General features: G+C 57.9%; 1 protein-coding gene across 2 annotated transcripts; it reads left to right on the top strand.

Annotated features, from left to right (window-relative positions):
- DOLPP1 (dolichyldiphosphatase 1) lies at positions 1-9,169 on the top strand. 2 transcript variants are annotated; one of them, XM_030294009.1, is made up of 8 exons: positions 1-86; positions 3,550-3,650; positions 3,866-3,950; positions 4,039-4,138; positions 4,369-4,467; positions 5,022-5,150; positions 5,586-5,675; positions 7,673-9,169. In XM_030294009.1, exons 1-8 carry the CDS (start codon positions 11-13, stop codon positions 7,707-7,709), a joined length of 717 nt encoding a protein of 238 aa, XP_030149869.1. In that variant the 5' UTR covers positions 1-10; the 3' UTR covers positions 7,710-9,169. The 2 variants fall into 2 exon arrangements, with proteins under 2 accessions (XP_030149869.1, XP_030149870.1); XM_030294010.1 differs by lacking the exon at positions 5,022-5,150.
- The last annotated feature ends 3,222 nt before the right edge of the window (positions 9,170-12,391 follow it).

The following is a 12,391-nucleotide window of genomic DNA, read 5'->3' on the forward strand; positions in this document are numbered from 1 at the left end:
TCCGGGTAAGATGGCAGCGGACGGACAGTGCTCGCTCCCCGCTTCATGGCGGCCGGTGACCCTCACCCACGTCGAATATCCTACAGGTAAAAGGCGGTCCCGCCTTGCAGGACGCCTTCCTGGGGCCGGGTCATCAGCCCCGGGCGCTCCGGCCGGCGCGAGCCCGCGGAGGGGGCGCTGGGGGACCGAGGTGGGAACTGTCAAATAGTGAGCCATGGAGGGGTTCGGCCGGCGCGCGCGCCGCGCAGGCGCAGTGGTGCGGCGATGAGCTGGGCGAAATTGTGAGCGGCTCGCTCGCGCACTCTGCGGCTGCGCCGTCGGGCCGCTCCCCCGGGTCCCGGGACGTGGGTGGGCTGTAATGGGGCTGGGGTCCGCGTGAGGCGGGGAAGGCTGACTGGCCTGGACTTGGGTCCTTCTTCCCTGCCCTCCCTGGAATCAGAGAAGCCAGACTCCCTCGTCTGCGTGCAGGGAGTGCCTGTTTCCTTCAAACAGCGCTTTGGGGCTGCAAAAAGCTCCCCATTGCTGGGAGTGTGCAAACCGAGGCCGGGAAGCTTTTCGTTGTTTGAGTACTTGTGCCACGCCCTGAGCAGGGCCCTGCTCCGCGACAGAGGGAACCGGAGGAGGGGACAGGCGGCCCCTGGGATCTGATTTCTGGAGTTTCCCAATCAGATGCATCTCTAGAAGTGCAGTGTTTTCCAGCCGAGAGGTCCTTTAGCGACCGTTCTGGAGGCTAGTAGAGCGGTGTAGAGCTTGGGCCTTAGGATCAGAGATATCTGGGCTCAAGTTCGGGCTGAGGCTTGGTGCAAGTGACTTCGCCTCTCTGTGCCTCAGTCAGTTCATCTCTAAAGTGGGACTGATCACAGTGCGTTCCTTCTAGTGGCGATGTGAGAAACAACACGAGGTGTGAGAAATGCTGAGTGCCATGCCTGGGACACAATGAGCATTCAGCGTGGAACTGCAGTTAATATTGTCTTCCCAGGACCCTCAGGCCCAACCCACCCTCCCTGGGTAGGATGATTGGGTGTTGGGTGAGGCTGGGGGCCCCTCATGGAGCCCTGATTTGCCCCAGGACGGGGGTGGGGTGGGGGGGTCTACTCACCCTGCTCTCTGGTGCAGAGATGTAAGAACCTGACCCTGCTGAGGGCCCCAGGGCTGGATGCCAGGGAACTTTGACCCTAAGTATGCTGGGTTATACTGGGGGCAGGGCAGCCCTGCCAGGCACTGGACTCTACCTGCCCACCCACCCACCCACCATTTATGCCCACCATTCATTCAGCTGGTATTTGCTGAGCATCTCCTGGGTGCTAGGCCCTGAGCTAGCTCTGCGTTTAGAACGATGAACAGGCCCATATGCCCCCTGCACTATATGGACTGTGAAGAAAACCCACTTTACATGAGGGAAACTGAGGCCTGGAGAGGGGAAGGAACTTGCCTAAGCCTTAGTACCTTCATTATTTCCCCTCTGTGGCCTCTGATTAGCTTCTCTGCTCACAAATGAGAAGAAGGAACGTGGTGTTCATGAGCAGCATGACACAGGCTGTGATGAGGGACCCTTTGCAGGGACTGTGGGTGTCTGGAGGAGGGACCTGGGTGAGTCTGGGGGCCTCCTCTGAGGTCTAGTCCTCTGCTGACTCCTCTGTAGCCCCTTTCGTGCCCTCATCACACTGATCCTTGCTTCCTTCACCCCTTCTCTACTCGTTTAGCATCAGTTTTGAGCCTAGTTAAGGGCCAGATGCTGTACTGGGCTTGGGGGATTGAGCAGGGTGTAGAGACCCCGTCCTGCTCTCCTGGAGCCTACCGTGTAGAGGGAGAAACACTGGCCCCATATCTATACTAACGAGTGCATCATAAGCGATGCCCTGGTTACAGATTCCCCCACAGACTTAGAGCTCTGCAATGGCAGGCAGGAACGTCTCTCTCTCTCCTTTTTTTTTTTTTTTTTGCAGCTGTGGTGGGTACTTAATTTATGTTGCATTAACCCAGGCAGCATCTTGATTGGGGGAGCCTGTGTGTGCAAAGGTCCAGAAGTGGGACAGGGCCGGGATCATTCAGGGAACTAGAGTTCTGTCCTGGGAACCGTGGCAGAGGTGGGAGGACTTCAGGGCCTGATGAGCTGAGCTGAGATGGGGTTCATCCCAAGGGCAGAGGGAACCATGGAGGGGCTTAGATCAGAGTGGTGAGGCCAAAGTCTCTACAGCACCTGCGGGAGGGTCCAAGGGTAGCATCGGCTGTGGGACGGGCCAGGCATCAGCTGGGTAGCCAAGAGACCCACAGTCTCAGAGCTGGAAGGGACCAGGCCATCAGGTAGATGAGGGAGGAGACAAAGGCCCAGAAAAGGGGAGGGCCTCACCCAGTGTCACCTAGTGGGCTTGGGGCAGCACTAGCCTTTGACCCAGGTTGCTGGCCTATCCCCCACCCCCATGCCAGTTCCAAGCCAGTCCTACCGTGGATAGATGTGAGTGAGGCCAGGTGTGGGAGCATCTCTCTTCCACCTGGACTGTGAGCTCAGCCCTGCGTGGGCACCTTCCTGCTGCCTGTGTGAAGCCAGGCTGGTGGTGTGGACCATTTCCCATGCTGGGTTCTCCCAACATGGAAGTGTCCGGGGTGCCAGGGGCTGAGCTGGGTGTCTCACAGGCCTGGCCGCATCAAAGCTCACACAGCTGTAAGATGTGGGTACTAATATCCCCTTTTCACTGCCACAGGAACTGCTCCGTGAGCCATGCATGCCCTTTGACCCCAGAGTAGCCACGCAGCATCCAATCTCTGATGGTGAGGGCAGCCTTTGGACTCACTGTCAGCTCTGCCATTAACCAAAGGGGAAAGCGGCTCTTGTCTCTTGGTTTCAGTGTCCTCAGCTCTCAAAAGGGTTCCTGATCCTTGCATGGCCTCCTTTCCAGGCCCGTTAGCAGGGTGAAAAGCGGGTAGGAGGTGCCAGTTTTTTGCCAGTGGAGAGGCTGCCATATTGGGCAAAGCAGCCTCGCCCCCCCTCTCCTCACTTGGGCCCTGTCGGGAGCCTGCAGGGTCCAGAGACGATCAGGTTCCCCTGGAGGCCCAGGACGAGGCTGGCACAGCCCCAGCACGGCACTGTGTTCCAGAGGCCCTTGTATGCCTGCCGGGCAGCCTTGGGATACGGGGCCTGGCCTCTTAGCTCAGACCCGGCTGGGTTCAAATTCCTGCTTTGGGTGATGGGTTTACTACCTGGACCAGGCCCGAGGCTAGGATTTTAGTCCAGACCTCATCGCTTTCTCACTGTGTGACTCCAGGCTGAAGTCACGCAACCCATATGGGTCCCAGTTTGTTCATCCACAGAATGGGGCCAGTGAAGCACCTGCTTTAAACTATGCACATTAGGGCTTGTGCCCATGACTGAGTTGGTATGGTACCCTGGTTGACTGAGGCGTCCATGGCTGCCTGGTCCTGCCCTCTGGGCCCTCCTGGGGCCTCCTTTCTGGCTCAGACCTCACTTGACTTGCTGGGTGCTGGCCCCTTTTCTGACTACTGTGCATGGCTCATCCTGTTCTCCCTGTCTGCCCGCCCCCCCCCCCCCAGGTGATCTCTCTGGCCACCTCCTTGCCTACCTGAGCCTCAGCCCTGTATTTGTCATTGTTGGTTTTGTGACCCTCATCATATTCAAGCGGGAACTGCACACGGTGAGTGAGTCCGGCCCTGCCCAGCCGTCCGCTGCCCCCACGCCAGGGAGGAGGGGCTCTGCACCGTTTAATCCCAGCTACTTTGCTTTCCCTGCCTTCGCCTTCTGGGTTGTTTACTGGTTGGGCTGGGAGGCTCCATCAGATGCCACAGTCTCTGGGCCTGGGTGGTGGCTAGTAGGCACAGAGGCCCAGCTGACCACATATCTTCCTGGCAGATCTCATTCCTCGGGGGCCTGGCACTGAACGAGGGGGTCAACTGGCTGATCAAACACGTCATCCAGGAGCCACGGCCCTGTGGAGGTAGGGCCTGGGCCGTGGGGTCTGGGGGTGCCCAGGTCAGGATGCTACCGCGACGCCCACATCCTTCCATCCTGCTCTGTTCTCCCAGGCCCCCACGAGGCAGTGGGCACCAAGTACGGGATGCCCTCCAGCCATTCCCAGTTCATGTGGTTCTTCTCCGTCTATTCCTTCCTTTTCCTGTATTTAAGGTAAGCTTCTGCTCTGGCCGGGGTGGCCTTGAACTGGCCCAGGCTGGGCTCTGCCAGGAACTCACCCTCAGCCCTTCGGACACACTTGGGGCTTGGCCTCTGCCAGGGGTGGGAGGAGCTGCCACCAAGGAAGAGATGTCCAAGCAGTATTTGGAGGGGGCCGGGGGCTGTTTGGGAGGCCTGGGCTCCAGGCTGTGGGCTGAGGCCACCTGATGGGCCTGTTTTCCTAGAATGCACCAAACAAACAACGCCAGGTTCCTGGACTTGCTGTGGAGGCACGTGCTCTCCCTGGGTCTTCTCACCGCGGCCTTTCTAGTCTCCTATAGCAGGTATGGAGGGAGGGAGAGCCCCTACCACCACCCCCCCCCCACCCCGCCCACTGGGATCTGGCTGGATTTGTGGTCCCTGTTGGACCTCCGTGTGGACCGGAGTCCCACAGCCTGTAGAGCAGCGTTGGGAAGGGGGTCCCAGGCCCCTTGTTTTAAAGGGCTAGGACTCCGGCTCCCCCTTCTAGCCCAGTCCATGCTCTCTCCTCTGGGCTGAGCCCAAGGTCCTGGGGACACCTGCACACATCAGCCATCTGTTCCCAGTGTCCCAGAGGAGCTTCTTGGAGACAAACTCAGAGCTGAAGGCTGAACAGAAGGCAGATCCCAGCCGAACCAGCCCTTCAGTTCTGTGGTTGGGGGAGCAGCCATTGGGGTCCAACCCCCTGCCTCCTTCTGGAAATAGCTTGGAGGCTGCGTAGTCACAGGAGTCTGTCCCATCTGCGTGCGTCCCTGCCGTGTGCACGCATAGGTCCCTGGGAAGCCGGCACTCGGGCTGGGAGATCGTGCAGGCCTGTGGCCGGCTGGCTTTCATGAACTTCCCTCTGTCCTTGGCCCAGGGTCTACCTGCTGTATCACACCTGGAGCCAGGTGCTCTATGGGGGCGTTGCTGGGAGCCTCATGGCCATCGCCTGGTTCGTCTTCACCCAGGAGGTCCTCACCCCGCTGTTCCCTAGGATAGCAGCCTGGTAACTGCCTCCTGGCCTTGTGGCTGCCCCACCCGCCTCTGCCCCCAGCCTCGGGCCCCCTGGGAGGGCCCTAGCGTCCCTGCGTCTGGTGGGCATGGGCTGCAGGCCCTGCTTGCCTGGCATCCTCCTCCCCCAGGGGTTTTCTCAAGCCCTGAAGCCAGGGTACCATTTTCTGTCCTCAACTAGGCTCTCAAGGACTTAGGAAGCAGCCTGAGGCCTGCTGGGCTATGCACACCGTGGGGCAGTGCCTCTGCCTGAGTGTCACACTGGCGACATGTCTGGGTCTCTCAGCAGCTGGGTCACAGGCCAGGCAAAGGCTCTCTGAGCAGTGGGGGAGGGTGCATCACCAGCCCCAGGCACTGGCGGGGGAGTCTGGTTTGGTGATAGGCTCACGTCCTGATGTGGTCCTGGCTTTCCGGGTGTCTGTCTCTCCAGGCCTATCTCTGAGTTCTTCCTCATCCGAGACACGAGCCTCATTCCCAACGTACTCTGGTTTGAGTACACGGTAACCCGGGCAGAAGCCAGGTGAGTCAGGGGACAGCAGTCACTGGGTCCCGACTCAGTGGGGCCCCCTGTTTTGGAGGGCTCCCCAATAGCCAGGCACTTGCCTGAGCACTTTTCTTGTACTACCTCATTGAACCTCCCTTGGGGCCCGCTTTACGGAGGAGAAACGGAGGCTCAAAGGAAGAGAGGAGGAGTCACTTGACTGGGGATTTGCAGATGGTGGATGGGGGAGCTTGGCAAGAAACCCAGGCTGTCTGGCCCAGAGCTGTGCTTGTAGTCTCCGCAGTTCAGAACCAGACAGCTGGGCAGACGAGATTCTCAGGGTTGCCGAATGCGGATGCCCCTGGGGGTCATTTAGTCCAGACACTTTCCTACAGATGGGTAAACCGAGGCATAGGAAGTTAGGGGCTGCCCGTGGATGCATAGCAAGTGGGAGCAAAGCTGGGCTCTGGAGCCTCCTGACTCGACTGTCCTTCTCCACTCACCCCAAATCCTGGGTGGGGTGTCAGCTGGGCTGAGGAACGCCTGGTTTCTCCCCAGGCTCAGAAGGGAAGCTGAGGTGAGGCCAGGCTCCAGAGTAAGCCTGGGAGGTTTCCTGGGGGATGCTGGCGAGAGGAGCCCGGGGACAGGCCGGGGCAGGGTGTTGCGGCATCCGAGAAATCTGTCTGGTGCATCGTGGTCCAAATTATCCTAATGAGCTTAAGGGTAAAGTCCTGGATCCGTGAGGAAAGGGGATTTGAGGGGGTTAGGGCAGGCAATCCCATTATTGGTGGAAGGGCCCCTCCTGGCCCAGCCCCACCCCACCTGGCTGGCCGCCACCTGCCTTCATCAACCAAAATTTCCATGTGCACCTGCTCTGTGCCGGGCTGTTGGGTAGCACAGCGAGCGAGATGGTCACGGCAAGCAGGGGGGACAGGAGGAATGAAGCACCTGTGTGATCGGTGCCCTGGGCCTGAGAGCCCATGACAAGATCCTGAGGGAACAGCACCCGAAAAGCTTCTGAGGCAGGATGACACTTGGTGAGTCTTCCAAATAGACAGAGGCCGATGGGGCTGGAGCTCAGGGAATGAGGGGACAGGGACAGGGGATGAGCCTGGGGCCACATCATGCAGGATCTGTCTGGTGGGCATGGTTCGTCTTCTGAATTAAAAAAAAATTTTTTTTTAACTTTAATTTTGAGAGACCGTGAGCAGCGGAGGGGAGTGTGAGAGAGAGAGAGAGAGAGAGAGAGAGGGACAGAGACTCGGAAGTGGGCACTGTGTTGACAGCAGCGAGCCTCATGCGGGTCTTGTACTCACAAACCGCGAGATCATGACCTGAGCCAAAGTCGGACGCTCAACTGACTGAGCCACCCAGGCGCCCCCATTTTCTGAAAGTTATGTGGGACTCTAGTCAAGCCCATTCATTCTCCTTTCTGAGCCTCAATGAGCCCCGTTAGAAGATGGGGGACGCTATCCCTGCTTCCCTCAGGTGGCTGGGCCCATCATGGATATAGTCCTTCCTCCAACCAAATAACTCAAGTCCCCTGTATAACGTCCATCGGTCCTTCTATCTTTGCTTACGCGCTTCCAGGTGGAGAACTCGCTATCTTTTGTCTGTTTCAGTTGTTGATAACAGAGCCCTGCTTGTGCTGGCCTATCTGTAATCCCCATAATTAGTTGGATTCCAGCCAGGTCCCTCTGGCTTCAGGTCTCTCGTCCTGGGCCCCACCTCTGCCGCAGTCTCCTGGCTCTGTTCCTGAACTCCAGAGCCGAGATGTCTGGGACACAGTCCCGGGCCAGAGACACTGATCCTCTCTAGGGTCCAAATCCCAGGTGCTAGGGCAACAGCTCTGATCGGCCCAGCTTGAGTCAATCACTGGGGCTACCGGGGTGGGCATTCACCCATTTTGATGGGACCGTGGATAGGGAGGGGACAGCTGAGGGCATGGGTCACTGAGTGCCAGGAGTCCCCTCATTTGACCCCGCCCCCCGCCCCGGAATCCTCCTCACATTTGACCCCCATCCCCCACTTTGCAGGAACAGACAACGTAAGCTGGGGACCAAACTGCAGTGACCGGTGAGTGTGGCTGGGTCCAGCCTCCAGATCTGGCCTGCATGATGCCTTGCAGGATGGACAGAATGACAGAGGGTTGAAGCAGAGACCTCTACAGACCCAAGTCACCAAGTGGAGCCTTTTTTTTCTTCTTTTAATTTTAATGAACAAGGTGGACCAAAGGGCCGAGCCGGCCCCTCAACCGGGACCCTGGAGGGCCTGCTGCCAAGGGGCACACGGCCAGAGACCCTTGCTGTGCTGCTGCCAGCCCCTGGTCAGGCGGAAAGCGCCCTCGGCATGGGCACCGGGGTGTGGCGTAGAGAGGAGGAGGGCTTGCACCCCTGGTCGCAGGGCCAGGAAATCCAGGTGGCGTGAAAAATACACACTATTTATTTTTTGGTTTTGTCAAAGGCAGATGGGCTTTTGGGGACGGGGCGGGAAGGGCCCATCTGCTCTGCCCTGGATGCCCTGCACACAGAGGAGGGGCTGAGGTCAGCCTCCCTGGGGCCCTTTGCCCTGGGCCCAGGGGACAGACCGCCGCTCCCTGGGCCTGAGAGGTGGCCTGGGGGCCCAGGAGGAGACGAGCACCCCCCACGCCCTCCGTGCCACCAATGCCATTCCAGAACTTCGTTCAGTGTTTCCTTGTCTGGGGGGCAGGGCCCAGAGAGAGTGCGCATCTGGCGGCTGCTATCATTGTTCTCTACCCCATATCGACCCTGCACCACAAGGGCTTTCTCCGGTCCCCTGTCCCCAAGACAATGGTCCCCTTCTGACAAAAGAGCCTGCACATGTGGGTGAGCAAACCCAGGCTGTTTACAGCTCTTTTTTTGTCCTGCCATCTAGTAGCAGTTAGTTTTCATCTCCACCCCAACAAAGGGCAGAGGAACCAGGAGCCGGGTGAGGGGAGTGGAGCCGTGGGTGCGTGATGTCCCTGTCCTTCCCTTTCCTTCCTTTCCTTCCATGTGCTCTGAACGTTCCCTTGTCCTTTCTGATGCCCTCCCGAGAGCCTGGGCACCTGCTCGGGTGCCCTTAAGCCTGTGTCCGGGGTGTGGGTGCCCAGATCCCCACTGTCCAGCATGGAACCCAGTCTCTGAAGTCTGACTCTCAAATGGAGTTGTGGAGAAGAGATGCTTCCAGACTCTTTGGAAGTTTCGAGAATTGAACCAAGCTGCTCGGGAGCTGTGTTCTACACCCCCCACCCCACCCTTTTTTCTTTGTGGAGGTTCCTAATCTGCTGCTGAAGCACAATATTCCGGTGCTTTCTTTTCTCATTTGGTAAAGACAGTGTCCAAAAGCCATTCCGGATGCCAGGACCAGGGGCCTATTTCTGGGGAAGGTTGGTCAGTCCCCACGTTTTCCTCCCCTTCCCTTCTTACTTTTATTTTTTACTTTTTGCCTGAGACAAGCCAAGTGTGAGGTGGTTTAAGAAAAAAATCAATGAAATTGTTTACTATTGTTTTAAAATAAAATCTTGAACTCTGGCGGCCTGAGCACACGAACTCATGAGAGGAAGCTGGGGGTGCCTTTGGGGACATGTGACCCTGAGGGGCAAGGCTATGGCAAACACCATAAAATCATAAGCTCTCCAAGACCTCTAGTCCCTCCCAGCCCCCGAACGTGGGGTCGGAACCGCCTCTGTGACATTCCCCAACAGTGTCTGAGGAGACCTCGCAGTCAGCTGTTCAGTTACAAGTCTCCCCATTTCTTTCTTTTTTTTTTTTTTTTAAAATTTTTTTTTCAATGTTTATTTATTTTTGACAGAGAGAGACAGAGCATGAACGGGGGAGGGGCAGAGAGAGAGGGAGACACAGAATCGGAAACAGGCTCCAGGCTCTGAGCCATCAGCCCAGAGCCTGACGCGGGGCTCGAACTCCCGGACCGCGAGATCGTGACCTGGCTGAAGTCGGACGCTTAACCGACTGCGCCACCCAGGCGCCCCTCTCCCCATTTCTTAGTCCTGCTCTGCCCCGCTGTGTGGTCCTGGCTGGCTCTGGCCCTGCTCCCAGGCCCGTTTCCCCTCTGTGTGACAGCCCTTGAGGACTGGGCATGGGTGCCCTTCCTAAGCCTCTGCCACCTCCACTCTATTTAATCTGTTTTTCTTGAGCGCGAGGATGGGTGAGCATCTTGCTTTGCAAGAACTAACTGCGAACTGAGCCAGATGTTTGCGGAGGCCCTTGTGGGAGTGAGCTGGGTACAAGTCCAACTCAAGGGCTGGCCCCAGGCAGTCAGTCTAGTCCTTCCTTGGTCCACAAAGCAGAGGTGCCATAGGGCTGCACTAGACACCCTCGGGGTCAGGGTGAACCAGAACTGTGTGTCCTCACAGGAGCTTGGAGGCTGGGGCCAGTTCCCTGTTGAGTGCACAGAACCTTGACGTTCAGTTACGGTGACCTCACCCCAGGTGCGCAGCAGGAGCGAACAAATCTCTGGAGGAACCTTCACCCCAGATTTGAGTTACTTATGTAAACAGTTTTGTATTTGTGGTGCACAAGATACAGAGCGAGGTGGCCACGTACAAAAGGAAGCGGCATCGTGACCGAGAGCCCGCGGAAAGCAGGCAATGGAGGCAGACCCGTACAGACCAGAATGGTACCGGCACGGTCAGCCACAGGCTGAATCGTTTTTACCGTTTTAAGGAAATAAAAGACAAACTTGAAAATATCTGTAGGGAACAGGAAACTAAAGTGAGATCTGACAGACTTTAAAATGAAATTTTAAAAACATTTAAAAAAGGGCGCCTGGGTGGCTCCGTCGGTTGAGCGGCCGACTTCGGCTCAGGTTATGATCCTGCGGTCGGTGGGTTCGAGCCCCGCATTCGGCTCTGTGCTGACAGCTCGGAGGCTGGAGCCTGCTTCGGATTCTGTGTCTCCCTCTCCCTGCCCTTCCCCCACTTGTGTTCTGTCTGTCTCTCTCTCTCAAAAATGAACAAACATCTGGGTTCCCTGAGTCCCAGGTGGACTCACTGCCCTCACCTCCCTTGACAGCCCTCCCCGTGACCCCCTCTGCCTACCATCCCCGTCTTCGGGCAGCCCTGCTCCTCCCCGTCCCCTGCAGTCCGGTCCCCAAGCCTCGCCGACTCTATAAGCATGTTTGAAATGTCGGCCTTCCCCCACTGGCCAGGCCCCCCCCCCCCCCCGGAGGCAGTGAAGCCTCCCCCATACGGTTCCCCCACCCCCAGCCCAACCGGGCCCCCTTCAACGCATTCCTCAGCACCTTCCTAAAACACCCTCCTCTGTCTCGGGAGAAAGCCGGGTGTTTAGCCTGGCCCCCGGATGGGGCCTCAGGTGGTCCTGCCGTCACCTCACCTGGCAGACTCCTGTCCCTGCACTTTCCCAGTGAAGAGAGCCCAAATCAAGTTCGTGCCAACGTGGACAAACTTTTAGGGGATGGATCTAGGTAAAAAAATCGAGTAACATTCAGTCATTCATTGTCTTGCATGTTCAAATTTAATGACGTATCGCACAAAATATAGAGCTGCTCTTTTGCGCTCGTATTTTGCGAAAACAAACGAACCACAAAAAACCCACCACCACCCGCAAAACCGAGTTCGTCATCCGTGTCATTGGCCTCGGGGTCTGCGGGCTCCCGGGGGCCCACAGTGCTGTGGGTCTGCTGGCGAAGGGCACGATGGTGTCCCCAGAACTTGTTTCCCAAGACGCAAGTGCCTCTTGGTGTAACATCCCAACAGGTGGATTTAAAAACTCGATCCTGTAGGGGTGGGCGATCTCCCCAACACTTACCTCCCCAAATGTCCAGAGGCCTTTAGAATACTTGCCTGTCCCCCATCTAACACTCGTAGAGGGTGAGGTCACAGGTCACGCCCTCAGCAATAATGACTGAATCTTCATGGTTTCTTTGCCTTTCCTCATCTCCCCCCGCCCCCCACCAACCAGTTCCGCTAGGGGACCTTCATGCATTCCCCATGACACTGCTCGGGGTTGTCTTTGCTAAACGTGTCTTCCCCAACTGGTACCTTTTGGCTCTAGAAAACGGAATGAGCCTCTGTAGCATGAGGCCTGTGACCACTCAAGTGCAAGGGGACACCCTCACTCCTGAAGGATCTAGCTTTTTGGGGAACAAGGTCTTGCCTTATATTCAGACTCATGCAGTTCTTAGCACTTGAGCCTCTGGAGTCCTGGGCATCTGTCCAGGCACTGTCCTTGGCTTGGATCCCTCTCCCTGCTCTTCTGCTGCCCCAGGCTGGGTTGGGTGTGGGCCCCCTGCCGCCGCCACGCGGGTTATCCGGTAATCGCTCAACTCCTGCTGCGGGACCTGCTCCTGAGAGTCCCAGGAGCCCCCAGAGGGAGGAGCACCACCTCCATTGTATAGACGAGGACACCCAGGCACAGGGAGGCCAAGGGTCAGCCTAAGCGCCCCAGCGGCAGAGCAAAGGCTGTGTGCTGTGGAATTCTCTCGAAGGTCTTCCTGCTCAAGGCCCCGAGAGGGCACTACCGTTCGCCTTCCCTTGGCATTACCCTGCCCTGCTGGCCCTGGGGTCCTGAGGAGTGGCCAAGCCCTGGGCCATACCCCCTCCCATTATCTGGGCCCTACCTCTGGCTCCCGTGGACTTTGGGTAAAGGGACAGGAGTCCCTCTCCTAGCCTCGGAGAGAAGAGGACACGTAGTCCCCAGCCTCGTGGGGCTGTGAGGAGGCTCAGTCAGGCCTGACAGTCCCCAGTGCCTGGCATAGGTTAGTTCCACTTGATC

The sequence above is a fragment of the Lynx canadensis genome, chromosome D4 (genome assembly GCF_007474595.2).
Source record: "Lynx canadensis isolate LIC74 chromosome D4, mLynCan4.pri.v2, whole genome shotgun sequence".
Lineage (NCBI taxonomy): Eukaryota > Metazoa > Chordata > Mammalia > Carnivora > Felidae > Lynx > Lynx canadensis.

Excerpts from the sequence above, each read along its gene's own strand:
- DOLPP1 (XM_030294009.1), top strand. The coding sequence starts at position 11 with ATGGCAGCGGACGGACAGTGCTCGCTCCCCGCTTCATGGCGGCCGGTG. Across the intron at positions 3,951-4,038 it reads GGAGCCACGGCCCTGTGGAG|GCCCCCACGAGGCAGTGGGC; the intron begins GTAGGGCCTGGG and ends CTGTTCTCCCAG. Across the intron at positions 5,151-5,585 it reads TTCCCTAGGATAGCAGCCTG|GCCTATCTCTGAGTTCTTCC; the intron begins GTAACTGCCTCC and ends CTGTCTCTCCAG.